The sequence below is a fragment of the Ursus maritimus genome, unplaced genomic scaffold (genome assembly GCF_017311325.1).
Source record: "Ursus maritimus isolate PB19 unplaced genomic scaffold, ASM1731132v1 scaffold_26, whole genome shotgun sequence".
Lineage (NCBI taxonomy): Eukaryota > Metazoa > Chordata > Mammalia > Carnivora > Ursidae > Ursus > Ursus maritimus.
The window spans coordinates 19,543,393-19,560,043 of record NW_024425119.1 but is presented as its reverse complement, the minus strand read 5'-3'; the positions used below and the strand labels follow the sequence as shown (position 1 = coordinate 19,560,043).

At 43.5% G+C, this 16,651-nt stretch overlaps 1 protein-coding gene across 4 annotated transcripts; it reads left to right on the top strand.

Moving 5' to 3' along the window:
* The first annotated feature begins 1,926 nt into the window (after nt 1–1,926).
* On the top strand, nt 1,927–16,645 carry LOC103677844 (cationic amino acid transporter 3-like). 4 transcript variants are annotated; one of them, XR_005837881.1, is made up of 3 exons: nt 1,927–2,483; nt 12,293–12,527; nt 16,586–16,644. XR_005837881.1 is itself a non-coding variant. In XM_040642208.1 (3 exons), exons 2-3 carry the CDS (start codon nt 12,479–12,481, stop codon nt 14,300–14,302), a joined length of 1,779 nt encoding a protein of 592 aa, XP_040498142.1. In that variant the 5' UTR covers nt 1,927–2,483; nt 12,293–12,478. The 4 variants fall into 4 exon arrangements, 1 of the variants encoding a protein (XP_040498142.1); XR_005837879.1 differs by having other exon boundaries at nt 12,293–12,517; nt 16,586–16,642; XM_040642208.1 differs by lacking the exon at nt 16,586–16,644 and adding an exon at nt 13,838–14,302 and having other exon boundaries at nt 12,293–13,792.
* The last annotated feature ends 6 nt before the right edge of the window (nt 16,646–16,651 follow it).

Genomic DNA, 16,651 nt, shown 5'->3' with positions numbered 1-16,651 from the left:
GTCAGCACATCTGTCTGTCTGTGGGCCTGTCTGTCCTCTGACTCCAGATGGTTTGTGGTCTGAGATTTCCCAGGACTGGGTCTGCCCTCAGCTCCCCCTTCTGGCTGCCTCCCTTCCTGTGTCCCTCCCTTAGTGTCTGAGGGTCTCTCTTCCCATCACATCTGTGTGAGTCTCACCCTGTGAGCCTTTCCGTGTCTCCCCCGCATGTCCTCCTGTCTGTCTCCTTTGCTGCCTCCCCCACCCGTTCCCTCTCTGGTCTCCCTCCCAGCTCTCTCTCTGCTTCTCTTATCTCTGTGTCTCTCAGCATCTTCCCCTGTCTCTGGCTCACATCTCTGCCTCTTTCCCTCTTCCCTCCTCCCACACCTCAAGGTTCAGATGCTTCAGGAGAAATCACTTAGATGGGCCAGAACCAACAGGTCCCCCCATCCGTACCCCCCCTCCATGAGAGACTTATGGTCCCAAATCGGCATCTTTTGCATCCTCCCAGCCATGGGCCAGTTCTTTTCCATACCTGGTGATTTTCTGGGGACCCTGGTATGTTCCCAACCTCCCACCCTCTAACCAGCAGGCAGTGAGTAGTACAGGGAGAAAGGGGAAGGATTGCTCTTCGGACCAGATGCAAGGATAGACAGACCTTCTCCTGAATGTGCCTTTCTTGCCCTCAAGCAAATTCGCATCTGGGAAAATCCCACCTTTAGACAAGGGAAGACAGCCTAGGACTGTTGGAACAGACACAGATCAAATACCCAGAAGTCCCTCCTCTCCTGTTCTATCATGACAATCATCCTTCCAATCCTGCCTGTCACCTTTGCCTCTAGCAATTCTGGCTCTGTAGTCTTGGCTGGGCCACTCATCCACTACCCAGCATAGTGCCTGGAACACAGGAGGTGCTTAATTAGTGCCCTTGGTCCATGCCTCCTGGAGATGTGTTAGGGCAGGGTCAGGGTGATTTGTAGGTTTTCCTCAGGTGGAGGTTCTTCCTGAGATCTGGAGCAATTCTTTCTGCTCCAAGTTCAATACTCTGTCTTCGAATCATTCTTAGACTGTGTCTGTTTAGGGACCTGCTGCTACCCTTCTCTCCCCTCCCTTCACCTCCACCCCAGTCTTTATGGAACCTACTTCAGGGGTTAGAGAAATCTCAGCACTATCTAGTAGAGGTAGTGGTACCTCTTTTCCTTGAGACCCATGGCTTCTTGGGCCCGTCACTTGTACATTTGGCCCTCTGTCTCTAGGTAGACTCCTCCTTCTCCAACTCTGAGAAGCTTGTTTCTGGTTTGAAGGCTAATGTTCTGGGAAGGATGAGGCACCTTCCTTTGGTCACTGTTTCAGGGACTTGGAAGCCCTATGTTTTGTCCAGAGCAGGAAGCTCTATAGGCAGAAACTCTATCTTTTCCTTTACTTCCTCCAGCACAAGGCTCAATGCACATTCAGTTAGAATATGCTATGAGCACTGAATGACTATCTCAGGAAATCCCTTAGGTGAAGCTAAGACTTAGCCCTTTTGGTTTTAATTCCTGGAGTAATAGGAAACATGGGTGAGGGGGAAGGGATGGATGGTGGTGGTAGAAGAACCTAGTAGGAGATTCTGGGAGAGGCGGCTGGTGAGGGTGTGCCTCTATCCTTGTTTAAAGAACTACTGAGGGGTATCTGGGTGGCTTAGTCAGTTAAATGTCAGGCTCATGATTTTGGCTCAGGTCATGATCTCAGGGTTGTGAGACTGAGCCCCACATCAGCCTCCATGTTGAGCATGGGGCCTGCTTAAGATTCTCTCTCTCTCCCCCTCTGCCCCTCTCCCTGCTCACCCTCTTTCTCAAAGGGAAGGAAGGAAGGAAGGAAGGAAGGAAGGAAGGAAGGAAGGAAGGAAGGAAAGGAGGGAGGGAAGAAGGAAGGGAGAAAAAAAAAGGAAAGGAAAGGAAAGGAAAGGAAAGGAAAGGAAAAAGAAAAAGAAAAAAAGAAAAAGAAAAAGAAAAAAAAGAAGGAAGGAAAGAAATCCACTCCTGACTGGGCTCTTTAGCTGGATCTGGGACTGGACTCCAAATCTCCACAGGCTGTGGTCGACCGGGCTCCCTACACTCTCCTCCTGCCAGCCAGGACCTCCTCCATACCCAGGACCCTGGAAAGCTAGTTTACTTCTAGGTTCACATCTTCTTGCCAACAAAGCCTCCAATGAAGTCGCGTTTAAGCCCTCAGTCAACCACCTCACCCAGACAGGGCCCCACTAGTCTTCCATTGCCTACCTCTAGGTTTTGTCCTGGATTCTGGCTATGCCACCTCCTTAACACTTCCCAGCTGTTCCCCAAGCAATGGCCTCTGCAAAACCACGCCTCCCGGAGGCTCCGCCTCCCTGAGTGCTCCTCCCCCAGCCACCTCCGCTAAGCTTCACTCAAGTCCTAACTTAGCTTGGCCAATCCTTTCCCTGTCCCTGGGTTTGGTTTGCACTTTCTTCTCAGGTTTCTCTCCTCTGAGGCCAATAAAACCCATGGGTAAGTGATTTCTCATTTTTATAGAGTTGGCAGGAAAACTGAGACAGAGCCAGAGAGGAAGAAGGTGGGACTTGGAATGCCCCTGGCTATAGAAGCCCTGTGGCGTTTGAGCAGAAGGTATTTTATGGCTAGACTTTGGTTTGGGGGCTGCAGATCAGAGACCTTGTGAGTTTGGGAAGGGCAGGTAGGTTTGCTGGGGTCAGAAAGATTTGGAGGCCTCCAGACCAGAAAAGTTCTCAGCTCTGATGAGCAAAATATGAGTTACGGGAAGTTATTCCTTGCTGCTTCTCCTCCAGGGTCTTTCTCACCTGTTTGCCCTGTCCTCCTTCCTGGCATTTCCTTTCTGACCTGGTGCAGAGTTTGCTTTCTTCATCTTTGTCTTTCTCACAGGGCCCAGAACATAGTGTGCTTAGACATATTCTTTGAACGAATGAAGATTCTTCCACCTGGCTCTGCTGCCTCCTTCATGTTTTGCCTCATTTCTCACTGGAGATTCTGAAAGTCTCTTTGTCATATCTTCTTAGAGAGGATATCAGTGTTCACTTTGCAGAATAGCAGCTCCAATTTCATAAGGTGGATCCCCATCACCAGAGAGGACCTGAGGGGCCTCCATGCTCAGGGAGCTAGGTATCAACTTTTTGCAGCTGCTGAAGGTATCTCCCTGCCTTTCTTATCTAATTTTAAAAAGCTGTGGTGGGAATGGATTATAGGCCAGGTCAGCCTGTAGGAGTCAAGATTACCAAGTTCCCCTTGGGTGTGGCTGCCTAGTGGTCTTTAAAATACTGGGTCTCCAGGAGGGAGTTTGCTGTTATCAGAAAACATGTTTGCAACTCTTCAATTTTAAAGGCCTTTAAAGTCTTAAACTGTTCTCCTCCTCTCTCCCCTCCCCACCGCCATGTACAGTGTGGGCAGCATCCCAATGCCAGAAGCACAGACAACACTTATTCATGTACAGCACCTGTTTTATTGATTATATGTGGCAAGTGTTGATTTCTGGGTTGTCTTTCTCTCTCCCTCTAGCAGTTCTTGGGCTACTTCTCTCCATTATCAATTGATATGTCTTACGTGCTTCCAGAAGGCAGATTCATTTTAACCTTAGTTTATGCAAAATCATGTGGAAAGGCCAATATCTGTTACCAAGTATAGCCCAAATTGATAACTATGAATTTTGGATTATATTCTTTTGGTTTATTCTTCTCTCTTTTTTCTTTTATTATCATAGAAATTACAAAGCAGAGTGGGGATTAGAAAGAACAAGTCTAGAAATAGAAGCAGAAGCTCGGGCATTTCTCATTTGCCAGTTAGATCATCTTGTTTTGGTGTGATAGAAATGTTAAGAATTTCCAGAAATGGATTCTGATTGAAACTAAACCTGTCAATGTGTCAAACCATGAATGAGGAATGTTGCATTTAACTGTCTTCTCTGCAGTTATCCCAAAGGGACTAAGAAAAGGCACCTTGTTCACAACCATCCCAGAATGATGCTAGATAACATGGAGTCTATACAGCCTCCAGAGAAGCTCTGGTTATCTGATTGTTCACCCAAACAATGGTGCAATGATACTAGTGTGGTGTGCACATGTAGCAGGGACTCCATAGGTATCGCAGGAAGGAAGCAAAATGTTTTTTTCTACATCTGCATAGATTTTTGTCTGCGTTTGGGTGGATGGACTTGATCTATATACGGTTTGTCTGGTGTATGTTAGTCTCCATCTAGATGCATGTTAGTGACTTGAAATGCAGCCTCTGCCAGACTGGGATGGAATCTGAGAGGTGTGGTGCTGGGGGTGGTAGAGTAGGTAGGTGAGTTGGCGGAGGTGGCTGTATTTCCTCTTGTTCTAATGAGCGTACAGTTTGGGGGTTGCCCTGCATTCAAGTTCAAGTCTTGGTTGCACTTAGTAATTAAGGCTTATGATTGCCTGATTCTCATGGTTCCTTCCCATTCTGACATTCTACCCTAATCTGTCTTTGCAGTCCTTAATTTCACCAGGTTCCAGAAATGTGTCCTTTATCTCCATATCCACTCTTGATTATCCACAGTAATGGTGGGAATAACCAAAATAGTGAATGATACTAAAATGACTTTTGTTCAAATTTTAAGTGATCCAGTCCTGCCTAGAATTAATCCAGAAAGTGAACAGCTTTGATGAAAGCAATCTGTCATCTCACTATCCCATGGGTGGCTGTATGGCATCTCTTCTTTGGCATCTAGAGAGGGAGGTAGATGGAAGCATACAGTTTGTTCAGCCCTTATTGTATTGTCAGAAGAACCAGACACCTATTGAGGGCTCTGCAAAACTCGTTTTCATCCCTTGCTTTCAAACTCTGGAAGAGGCCTTTCCTTAGTCTGAGAACCCAACACTTAGCTCAGGGAACATCAAAATCAGTAGGCAACATGTGAAATGACCACTTTTTCTAGGGTTTCCATCTCACCCAGAATAATGGCCAAAGTCCTCACAGTGCCTCTCAGAATCTATGTGAAGATCTGGCTTCCTGCTTTCTCTCTGACATCATCCCCTACTGCTTCCCCCTTATTCACTGTGTTATAACCTTGTTATTCCTCCAAAATAGTCAAGTACAACTTCACACACAGTAGGATGGCTGCTATTAAAGAACAGAGGATAACGAGTATTGGTGAGGATGTGGAGAAATTGGTATGTGCATTGGTGCCATGGTGCATTGCTGTGAGAATGTAAAATGGTGTAACTGTTGTGAAAAACAATATGGTGATATCTTTAAAAATAACATATAACTATCATATTATCCAGTGATCCCACTTCTGGGTACATATCCCAATGAATTGAAAACAGAATTGAAAAAAGATATTTGTACACCCATATTCATAACAGCATTATTCACAATAGCTAATAGGTGAAACAACCAGCATGGTCATCAGTATATGAATGGATCAACAAGATGTGGAATATACGTACAACTGAATATTATTCAGCCTTAAAGAGGAAGGACATTCTGACACATGCTACAACATGGATGAACCTTGAAGACATTATGCTAAGTAAAATAAGCCAGTCTGGTCATAAAAGGACAGTATTATAGGATTCCAATTACATGAGGTACCTAGAGTAGTCAAATTCAGAGAGACAAAGTAGAATGATGGTTGACAGGGGCTGCAGGGAGGGAAGAATGGGGAGCTACTGCTTAATGGGTATGGAGTTTCAGCTGAAGAAAATGAACAAGTTCTGGAGATGGATGGTGTAGATGTCTATACAACAGTGTGAAGGTGAGGCTATCTTGAACCATCTATTTTAAAATCACAATACCCACTCTGAGCACTTCCTAACCTCTTCTTGCTTTCCTTTTCTCTGCAGCACTGATTACAAACCCAAAACAATGTATATTTTTATTACTTATTTGTTTAGTTTTTGCTTCCTACTGCAGGAATGTTAGCAACTTGAATGGAGGGATGTTTGTATTTTTCTTTGCTTTATCCAAAATGCTTAATATTTGGGGACCAACTAAGGGTTGCTGGAAGGAAGGTGGGTGGAGGGATGAGGTAACTGGGTGATGGGCATTAAGGAGGGCACAGGATGTGATAAGCACTGGGTGTTATATGCAACTGATGAATAACTGAACTCTACATCTGAAACTAATGATACACTATATGTTAATTAATTGAATTTAAATAAAATAAGACACAATTAAAAAAAAAATATTTGAGGACCACTTTATTTGTTGAATGAATAAATGAATGACCATGACTGGAAACAGCCTTCTAGAGAAGGCACAAAGAGAAAGAGAAAATGGGAAGATTCCATTCTTCATTTGGTTTTGTTGACTAAATTCTTTTACACTTGGATATGAGACTCGACCCCAGTGATCAGGTGGCATTTGCTTTGTTTGCCTTTTTGTATATATTCTGACCCATTTGTGTTGGTGCACACAAGCACCACACTTACTATTTTTTCAAGCTCTCTCCCTGAGCTAAATGCCTCTACTCTTGTCTTCCTGACTGCCCATAATGAGTTGCAGGGATGCTTGAGTTAGGACTTCAGAAACTCTAAGGAAGCTCATCTTACCAAAAAGCTTTACACTTCTGTGTTTGGAAGCTATTGGTTTGATTGGGTCCAGAGTTTTCATTGTCTGGAAATTTAAGGAGGATGAGAGAACTTATATAATTTGGGATCATGAAGTTGCTGTGTGTGGATACAAAGGGATTGCTATAATGTCTGGAGATGTTGCATTTAAGGTCCAATTTTTAGAAACTTTGAGAACTTGAAAATAATTATTTAATAGCCTCATTAGCCTTTCTTTCAAGTGTATATCAAACTTCTAGCAAAGCAACTGGTATCCAAAGTCTCTTTGAAACTCTTCAGGAGAATCCACAAGGCCAACTTCCTGATTGGCAAGAGTGGTAACACCCAACCACAGGAACCAGTGGAATTTACAGTCTTGGAAAACTGTTTTGAAAAGAAAAGGTCCAAAATGAAGGCTGAACACAATGACCTCCAGGACAAAGGAGAGTGTGTGGGGCTGGCTGGGAAAGCAAGATAGCCTGCGATTTAGTACATGGTTGTATTTGACAGGAGTTCTTCTGGGAGACTTGGTTTGGAACTTTGTTTTGGAGTTTGGAATGATCTCAGAGACAGAGAAACACAGGGAGGAGAGGGAAGGAACTGGAGCCAGGGACATTATGGAATTCATACAAGCTGGATTCGTGTTCCCTGGCCCCTCTTTGTATTGTTTCAGCACCTCCCCTGAGTGAGCACCTCCTTTGGGAGAGACTGTTTCCTAATTAAACTGAGATTCATAGACCCAGGGCCCTCATTGAGAAATGTTATCAGGAAACAGTCTTGAAATAGATGCTTGTGCATGTTCTAGTCTCCAGTTTTCACCTGGGATTTGCCCTTTCTTTCTTCCAAAGGAAAAAAAAATCCCATTTTGAGGAATCTCAAGATACAGTAGTCAATCAATACATCTATATATTCATTTTCTCTGTCCTAAATGTCTCTTATGGTTGCATGGTACAATTATGAGCAGATCCTTATTCTGGGGAGTGAGGGTTTAGTGTGGGAATGTGGAAATCAGGAGAAGGTACATGGATCCTTGTCCTGTGCTCTGGAAGCTTTTAGGCTGTGAAAGAATTTAAGTGACAAACAAAGGACACCAGCAGACAGAAAGCATCAGGAAGAGCATGTAAGATGAGCATCAGGAAGACATGTAAGTCCTGACAGGAAGGGGAAGAAGGTTGGAGATGGGGATCAGTTAGGATGGCTTAGGAAAGTCTACCTAGATGTGGAAGGAAGGCTGTAGAAAAGGACTGAGAGGACCTAGAGGCTCAAGACTGGACAGAAGGAGTGAGGTGGGTGCCCCTAGAAAGGCAGGTAACTTATCCAGGCCAAATCCTCATCCCAGGAAGGGTAAGTCAGGATGTGAAGAGCTGAATTAGGAAGGAGGTGATGGGCCTAAGGGGAGAGGAAAATTAGGGCGGGACTCTGACAGCTGGGTCAGAGAGTCTACCTTGAATAGAAACCATTGGAATAGTTTTAGATTATTTCATGGAAAAAGGGCATTTCTGAACATGGTGTTTGAGAACCATGTTTCTTTGTGTTGTTATAAGCTGGATCTGTGGTAGGCTCTCTCAGGATTCCCAATCATGGGTTTGCTTTCTCTTCTGAAAGTTTGCTTGTCCATTTGTTTGTTCTGCCTGCTTCTGCTGGATTCATAAAATAAGATTATTTAATTCCCAGATGTTCTGTTCTTTGGGTTGCTTCTCTGGTATCTTTTTACTTTGTAGGCCCACTTTCTCTCATCTTCAGAAAAAATTGGGAAGAGCATAAGGACCATCCTGCACAACACAGTTGAGGGAAACAGAAATTAGCAAGTATTACCCCTCTCTGACCCTGCCATTCAGATGGTCCTCCTCTGGGATTCCTGCTCAGGGTACATGGATGGACTTCAGAAGGGTGTATGACATGTTTTTGAGGTGACCAACCTCAGAGGGGTCTGTGATTCAACACATGTGAAGAACCACCATGTGTCTTTGTTGAGAGGTAGGTGTCTGGGGATGGTTCCCCAGAGAGAGAAACATGGTACAAGCATCCTTAGTGCCAACGACAGGAGCCTCCAAAGATAGTTGAAGGAGCTGAAGGAGGAAGAGGAATTGGGAAAAGGGAAATGGGTTCAGAGGAAACTAGTAGGAGGGGTGCCCCATATTCCCTTGATCTGACCTGTCTTTCTAGCAGCTATTCCTTCTTTGTATTCCCCATATCCTGATGATTACAGGATTCTGGTTCCCCCTCATGTTAAATCTATCAGGTGCCTGCCATTTATCAGGCTCTGTACCAGGTGCTCTCACAACATTATCTCCTGCAATTCCTGTGTTGAACCTGCAGTGCACGGAGGGGAGTCAGTCCCTCCCTTGGTCATGACGTGTTTGCATCATTGCTTCCTGTGAGGCCCCTTTTCAATGCATTTTATTTTCCCCGTTCATGCTTATCTCTATTCTCATTTCCCCTCCTCACTGGAGGCACTTGCTTTAGTGTATTTAACAAATGCTCTTCCAGTCTGTGTTCTAAACGTGTAGTTAGATATTGTCATCCATTCAGCAAAAACAGTGCCATCTCTGTCAGGCACAGTTGTAGGTGCGGGGAATACAGCCAGGAGCAAAACAGTAAAAATAATCCTTCTTTCATGGAGCTTACGTGCTTATGGAGTGAAATAAATCATGAACAAATAAATAAGTAAAACATGTAGTACCTTAAATAGTGACAAGTGCTGTGGGAAAATGAAGGCTAGAGAGATGAGGTCTGTTATGTGTGGTTAGGAGAGGATTGCAGTTGTATGTGGGGTGATTAGAAAGGCTGTGCTACAAACGTGCTATTTCACCCAGTGCAGTGAAGGGATCCACCATGTGGATAGCTGGGCCAGAAGTGGTGCAGTTATAGGGGACAGCCAGTACAAAGGCCCTGAGGTAGGGTCTTGTCTGGTATGTTAGGAGGCAGAATGGTTAGGAGGCCAGAGACTACAGAGAAATGAGTGGGAAGAGAGAAACAGAAGGCTGAGCAGTCACTGGGTCAGTGATAAATACCGCAGGACTTTGTAGGTCATTGTAAATATAGACTTTGGCTCCTATTCTAAATGAAAAGAGAAACCAGTGGGGAATTTGAGCACAAGAATAACATGACATTTTAAACAGGTATACGTGTATCCTTGACAAACATACAGCATGTTTTGGCTGTTTTTAAAATGTACATAGGTGGCTTTGTGCGATACACATCCTCCTGCTTTTAATTTTCTTGCTTAACATTGTTCCTATGCAATTGCTGCTATAAATCTGCTTTAGTATCTCTGATGGCTGTGTCATATTTCATTGTACACAGGGCACATTTTGCTTACATATTCCTCTAGTAACAGATGCTGGCACAGCTCTCACTTGTGCCACCACAAACAGTCCTGTGATGAACGTGCTCACAGGGGCTCCTTATGGACCTAGGAGAGAGTCACCTGGGGGTGTGCACCTTGGAGGGAGAGGGATTGCGGCGTGGGAGGGTGTGCATTCTTAATCCCACTGAGATCGTGCCTCAGGATGGTAGTCCCAGTGACACTCCCACCAGCAGTGTGTGATGGTTGTATCTCCTCACTGAATTCTCAGGCTGATCCAGTGAGAGATGTCAGGTGAGGTCCCTTGTGGACAAGGAGACTGAGGCTTAGAGAGAGCGAACAAATAACCCGAATGAGGAAGGGCCGGGACTCATATGAAGAATTTCTGACATAATGGTCATTGCTCTTACCTCTATAGTACCCAGCACTGCCTCTTCCAGGAATAAGATGAGCCATCCACAGTCAAACAGATTATTATTATTATTGTTGTTGTTGTTCTTGTTGTTATTAATACTACTATTATTATTGCATTTGTTCATGTCTGGTCTATTTCAGTAAGCCCAGGACCCCCCTTTAGCACCAGGGGATGATGCTAGAGGAGCAAGCCTAAGTCAGATTATGAAGGAAGGAGTGTGGGGAACCACTGAATGGTTTGAGCCTGGAGGTGGGTGGGGACAATTCAATCACATTTATGGTGTAGAAAGCTTCCATGAGCTAAGAATTGACCCTCCTTTTCTATCTTGAGTGAGTTGGTAAATCATGACACTGGAACTAGTGAGTGTCAAGTAAGGGGTCTAGATGAATTTGTAGACAGAAGGTCTGACCCATAAGTTGAAGGTTCTGTTTGACAAAGTACAGAGAAGATTTTCCAATTATTTTTATGTTTTTTTACATTTCTTTTTTGTTTGTTAAGTTAACATATGTGGTAATATTGATTATTGATTTCAGGAGTATAATTTAGTGATTCATTACTTACATATAGCACCCAATTTCATCACAAGTGCTCTCCTTAATACCCATTACCCTTTTAGCCCATACCTGCCCAACTCCCTCCATCCGCCCTCAGTGTGTTCTGATTAAGACCTTTCAATTTTAACTTGATCTTTCTGTCTTTTAAAACCTCTGCAAACATTTCCTAAAATTCTCTCCAAACCAAAGCCTGAGTAGGGAGGACAGTGAGGACTGCATCACTTTGTTTTCTCTGTGCTCCAGAGTCCTTTTCTGGGCATTGTTGTGAATTGTTCATCCAAAGTCTTGATCTTCTCCTGGGAACTGATCATTTGAATAGCAGCAGGGGAGGAGGGGAAAAGAGGAACCACATGCAGTGTTCATTCATTAAGAATATATATTTGACATATTCAGACAATGTTTTGAGTGAGTTAAAAAGAATTCCTTGTGAAAATTAATAGGAAGTTAAAAATGTGTGTGTTAATACAAGCTTACAGAGCAGGGCAGTTTCTCCAGGACCCTGGCAGCTGACATCCCATTGGCACAGTTTGTGTAGAGAGCACAGTGTGGCCAGTGAGGAGACTATCTGCTGAAGTGAGCTCACCTTCTCTCCTGGAACCCAGAGAGGAGGAGACAGAAGGAATTGTTTTTGAGCCACTGAGTTAGGTGACTTATTTCTTTTCTCTCTACCCATAATACATTCATAACCGTTGACATAAAAACTGTAGTGCATTTTGCCTGGTTGCCTTGGGTGAGGTATATTGAATGTCATAATTCACAAAACCACCTTCTTGGTTCCTCTCCCTTCTCAGTCCTGGACCCTGGGTTGGCTGCTGCCCCCATTTCTCCAGTGTTTCCTTCCCAGACAGCCTGGTCCTCTCCTTCTTGCAGGTGGTTATGAAGGTCCTGCCCCTTTCTCCCTCCTCCTCTCTGTCCACAGTGCCCCTGTGGGCCTAAGTGGGTAAAGGAAGGGGGTGGACTATACATTCTTGGCCATCAGTACAGCTGAATGGATGATGCAGAATGAGGAAAAAGGGGGCTAAAGTGACATATAACCTTGGCTAGCTGGTATAAGGGTTATGGGTTTTAAGACCAGGGGACAAATATTTATATTTTAAACTCAGATGTTATTTAATAAATGAGTCTATAATTGCAACAAGTCATCTAGTCTGTGAATTAATGTGTCATAACTCACACTCAAGCACTGCGCACACATCCCTCATGTGAGAATTCTTGCACAATACATTCATGTCCTGTTATGTCTTACAGCTTAGTTAATACATGAAACTATATGACTTAGACAATTGCAGTGGGATTATACACATGTGGTGTGTATAAACAGTGAATGTTGGAAGGTATTTGGTCCTTTTCTGGGGGGAAAGCAGGATTGTTTTTTCAAGATGTCTTTTAGTGTATTTTCTGTGATATTTGGGCTGCAACAGGTGACATGGGACTGGTGAGCTTTTGTTGATAAGCTGAATAATGGGTTCAGTAAATAATGATTTGTTACCATGTCTTAGGCACTATGGAGGGACAACACATTTGAGAAAAATACGAAGCAGCAGCTTTGAAGCCTGAGCAACGAAACTCATCCTTCCCAACCCAACTGGGCTTAATTCAGCCTCACTGAACCTGATCTGAGTCTCTCAGTTCCCTGGGCTTGCTACAGCTCTCTGATCCTACAATCTTCTTCAATTCCAGCTAGAATGCTGTGTCAGGCACTTCTCAGATTTGGTCAAAAACTGGTACGGAGACGTAAGTTGTGGCAGCCACTGGCTGAAGATGAACAAGCCAGAAGCCTGAACACTCTGGATTTAGTGGCCCTGGGTGTGAGCTACACAGTGGATATTAGTGTGTATTTTCTGGCTGGTGAGGTGGTTAGAGATCAAGCTGGACCAGCCACTGTGATCTGCTTTTTGGTGGCTGGCCTATCTTCTGTGTTGGCTGGACTGTGTTATGCAGAGTTTGGTGTCCGGGTTCCCCATTCTGGATCTTCATATCTCTACACCTATGTCACTGTAGGTGAACTTGGGGCTTTCGTCACTGGCTGGAACCTCATCCTCTCCTTTGTTGCCTATATAGGCAACAAAGCCTGGACTTTAGCTTTGAACAACCTTTTCAGGAACCAGATCTCTCAGATCCTTCATGGGAGCATCTCATCACATGTTTCCCATATCTTTGCAGAAATTCTAGGCTTCTTTGTTGTGGGCCCTATGTTTTTGCTCATGGAATTGCTGACTCGGAATGTTAGGCAGCTTTCCCTGGTTACCAAAGGATTCACATTGGTGAACCTTTTGGTTGTCAGTTTTGTCATCATCTCTGGCTTCATTAAGGGGAACCTGCACAACTGGAAGCTCACAGAAGAGGACTACATACAGGCTGGACTCAATGACACCTCTAGCTTGGGCCCTCTGGGCTCTGGAGGATTTGTGCCTTTTGGCTTCCAGGGGATTCTCCGTGGATCAGCTACCTGTTTCTATGCATTTATAGGTTTCGAATATATTGTTGCCAAAGTAAAAAAAGCCAAGAACCCCCATCGTTCCATCCCCATGGGCATTGTGATTTCACTGCTCATCTGTGTTTTGGTGTATTTTGGTGTCTCTGCCGCACTTACACTTATGATGCCTTACTATCAGCTTCAACCTGGGAGCACCTTGCCTGAGATATTTCTCCATATTGGCTGGGCCCCTGCTTACTATATTGTAGCTTTTGGATTTTTCTGTAGTCTCTCTGACAGCTTCTTGGGCTATATGTTCCCCATAAGTCAGGCGATATACATGATGGCAGAGGATCGCCTCCTGTTCCCTGTCCTTGCCAGGATCGAAACTGGTTCATATGCCCCCATGGCAGCCACTGTGATATTTGGCATTATTGGAGCAATCATGGCATTCTTCCTTGGACTCACCAATCTTCTAGACCTAATGTCAGTTGGGGCCCTGCTAGATTACTCCCTGGTGGCTTTTTGTGTTCTCATTGTCAGGTATCAGCCTGAGGGGAAGAATGGGGGAAATGAAGCACAGGTGCAGGAGGAGAATGGGGGAAATGAAGCTCAGGTGCAGGAGGAGAATGGAGGAAATGAAGCACAGGTGCAGGAGGAGAGTGGACCTGCAGCAGAGAAGCTGACTCTACAAGCACTATTTTTTCCAGGCAGCCCCACCCCCACTCCACTCTCTGGACGGGTTGTCTATGTTTGCTCCTCACTGCTTGCTCTGCTGCTGACTCTCCTCTGCCTGGTGCTGGCCCACTGGCCAGGTCTGCTTTCTGGAGACCCAGGTCCCATCACAGTGGATGTGTTGCTCCTGGTACTCATCACCGGGATCACTGGGGTCATCTGGAGACAGCCACAGAGCTCCACCCGCCTTCCCTTTAAGGTCCCTGCTCTGCCTCTCCTCCCACTCCTGAGCATCTTCGTGAATGTTTGCCTTATGATGCAGATGACAGCTGCCACCTGGGCCCAACTTGGTGTCTGGATGCTGATTGGGTTTGCTATCTACCTCAGCTATGGGATCTGGCACAGCCTGGTCCCTTAACCCCACTTCAGTTAGGGCCAAAACTGTAGACCTTGAACTCAACAGTGCCAGTCTGTATTTGGGTTGACATTATCATACCCTGGCAGTAATGGAGTACCTTTGAGCTTATGGAAACCTAAGTCTCCCATGGGTAGTTGGTGGGAGAACAGTAATACAGCCCTGTATTTATTGTGGAGTAAAGGATTTTTGTTTGTTTTATTTTTTTTACTTGTCTCCTTTCAGTTGTGTCTGTAGATGCTTGATGCCTTTGAAACAATTATTATTAAAAGAAACTAGAAAAAGTGTTTTTGTTTTCTTTGGGTAAAAAGGGGAAATACTTAGGGGAAATACTGGATGATATGTGATGTAGGAAAGAATGTTAGGGTTCGAAGCCGACGGCCAAGAAAGAATTTTTGAGACGCTTTTGGTGCAAAAAGATGATTTTATTAAAGCGCAGGGACAGGGCCTGTGGGCAGAAAGAGCTGCAATGGGGTCATAAGGAGTGACCCATTATATACTTTCAAGTTGGGAGGGGTTAGGGATAGCTTAAGTCTCTAAGGAATTTCGGAAGCAAGGTTTCCAGGACCTCGAGGGGACTAGCTATTGTTGGGAAAAGGTCATTTATTACCGTCTAATAAAACCTTAGTCATGAGACCCTTCAGATGTATATCAGTGGGCCATATGCTTGGGGGGTTTAGAGATAAAGGAAATTTCCAGAGGAATTTTTATACGTTAAAGTAGACTTACCGGATTCTGTGTGTGTGTTGGGGGCAGGGGCTGTTCAACTAACACTGAGGCAGTTGAGTCCCTAGAGGAACATCACTGTCTGTTCCAAGGACTTGTCAATGGGCTGTGGGTAGTAAGGAAATTTAATGATTTTTCTTCTGCCTTTGTTTCCCACATCACTATGGTAATTCTCTTTTGAATTTGTTGAGGAACAAACATACCGTACCCCACAGTGGCTGCACTAATATGTGTTCCCACCAACAGTGCAGGAGGGGTCCTTTTTCTCCACATACTCACCAACGCTTGCTCTTCCTTGTCTTTTTACTTTAGTCATTCTGACAGATGTAAAGTGATATCTCATTGTGGTTTAGTTTGCTTTTCCCTGAAGTTTAGAGATGCAGATCATCTTTTCATGTGGATATTGGGCATCTGTATGTCTTCTTAGGAACAACATCTTTTCACGTCCTCTGCCCATTTTTTAGTTGGATTATTTGTGTTTTTTTCATGTTGAGTTGTGTAAGTTCTTTATGTATTTTAGATATTAACCCCTTATCAGATGTATCATTTGCAAATGTCTTGTATCATTCAGTAGGTTGCCTTTTTGTTCTGTTGATGGTTTCCTTTGCTTTGCAAAAGTTTTTATTTATTTGAATTGGAAAAGATACATGCGCTACTAGGTTTATCACAGCTTTATTACAACAGCCAGGATAGGGAAACAACTCAAGTATCCATCAAAAGAGGAACCTATAGGCTCTGTATTGTGATGGTGAGCATGGTACATTTCACTGCCCATGCTAATGGCTTGTAATGCAGAGAGAACCAAATTCAAGTGATTTTACAACAATTCAAAAAAATATGAATAAAAGCTGATTATCTGTATAATGTGTGATGTCGATAGCCCCCAAAATGTCTTTTTTAAATAAACCAACAACTTTAAATTGACTTTAAAACTATACAAAAAAAAAGACATAAAGAAGATATGGATTTAAAACTATACAAAAAAAAAGACAAAGAAGATATATATATATATATATATATACACACACACACACATTACCTTGTTAATATTTATGTGTGTATATATATATTACATATATATTAAATACATATATATAATGGAATATAATTCAGCAACTAAAAAATGAAATCTTACCACCTAGAGGTTATAATGTTAAGTGGAATAAATCAGTCAGAGGAAGACAAATACGATATGATTTCACTCATATGCGAACTTATAAAATAAAGAAAAAAAAGACAAAAAACAAAAAAACAAAGAAAAAACAAGGCAAAAAGACCCCCACCCCAGACTCTTAAATGCAAGGAACAAATGGATGGTTGCCAGAAGGGAGGTGGGTGGGTGAAATAGATAAAGGGAATTAAGTATACACTTATCTTGATGAGTACTGAGCTATGTATGGTAATGTTGAATCATAATATTGTACACCTGAGGATGAATATATATATCACAATATGTTAATTATACTTCAATTAAAAAAAAGAAACTAGAAAAAGACCAAAAAAAGGATGAAATATGATCACTGCTTTTAAGGAAACTATATTCTTTTTTTTTTTTTAAAGATTTTATTCATTTGACAGAGAGAGACACAGCGAGAGAGGGAACACAAGCAGGGGGAGTTGGAGAGA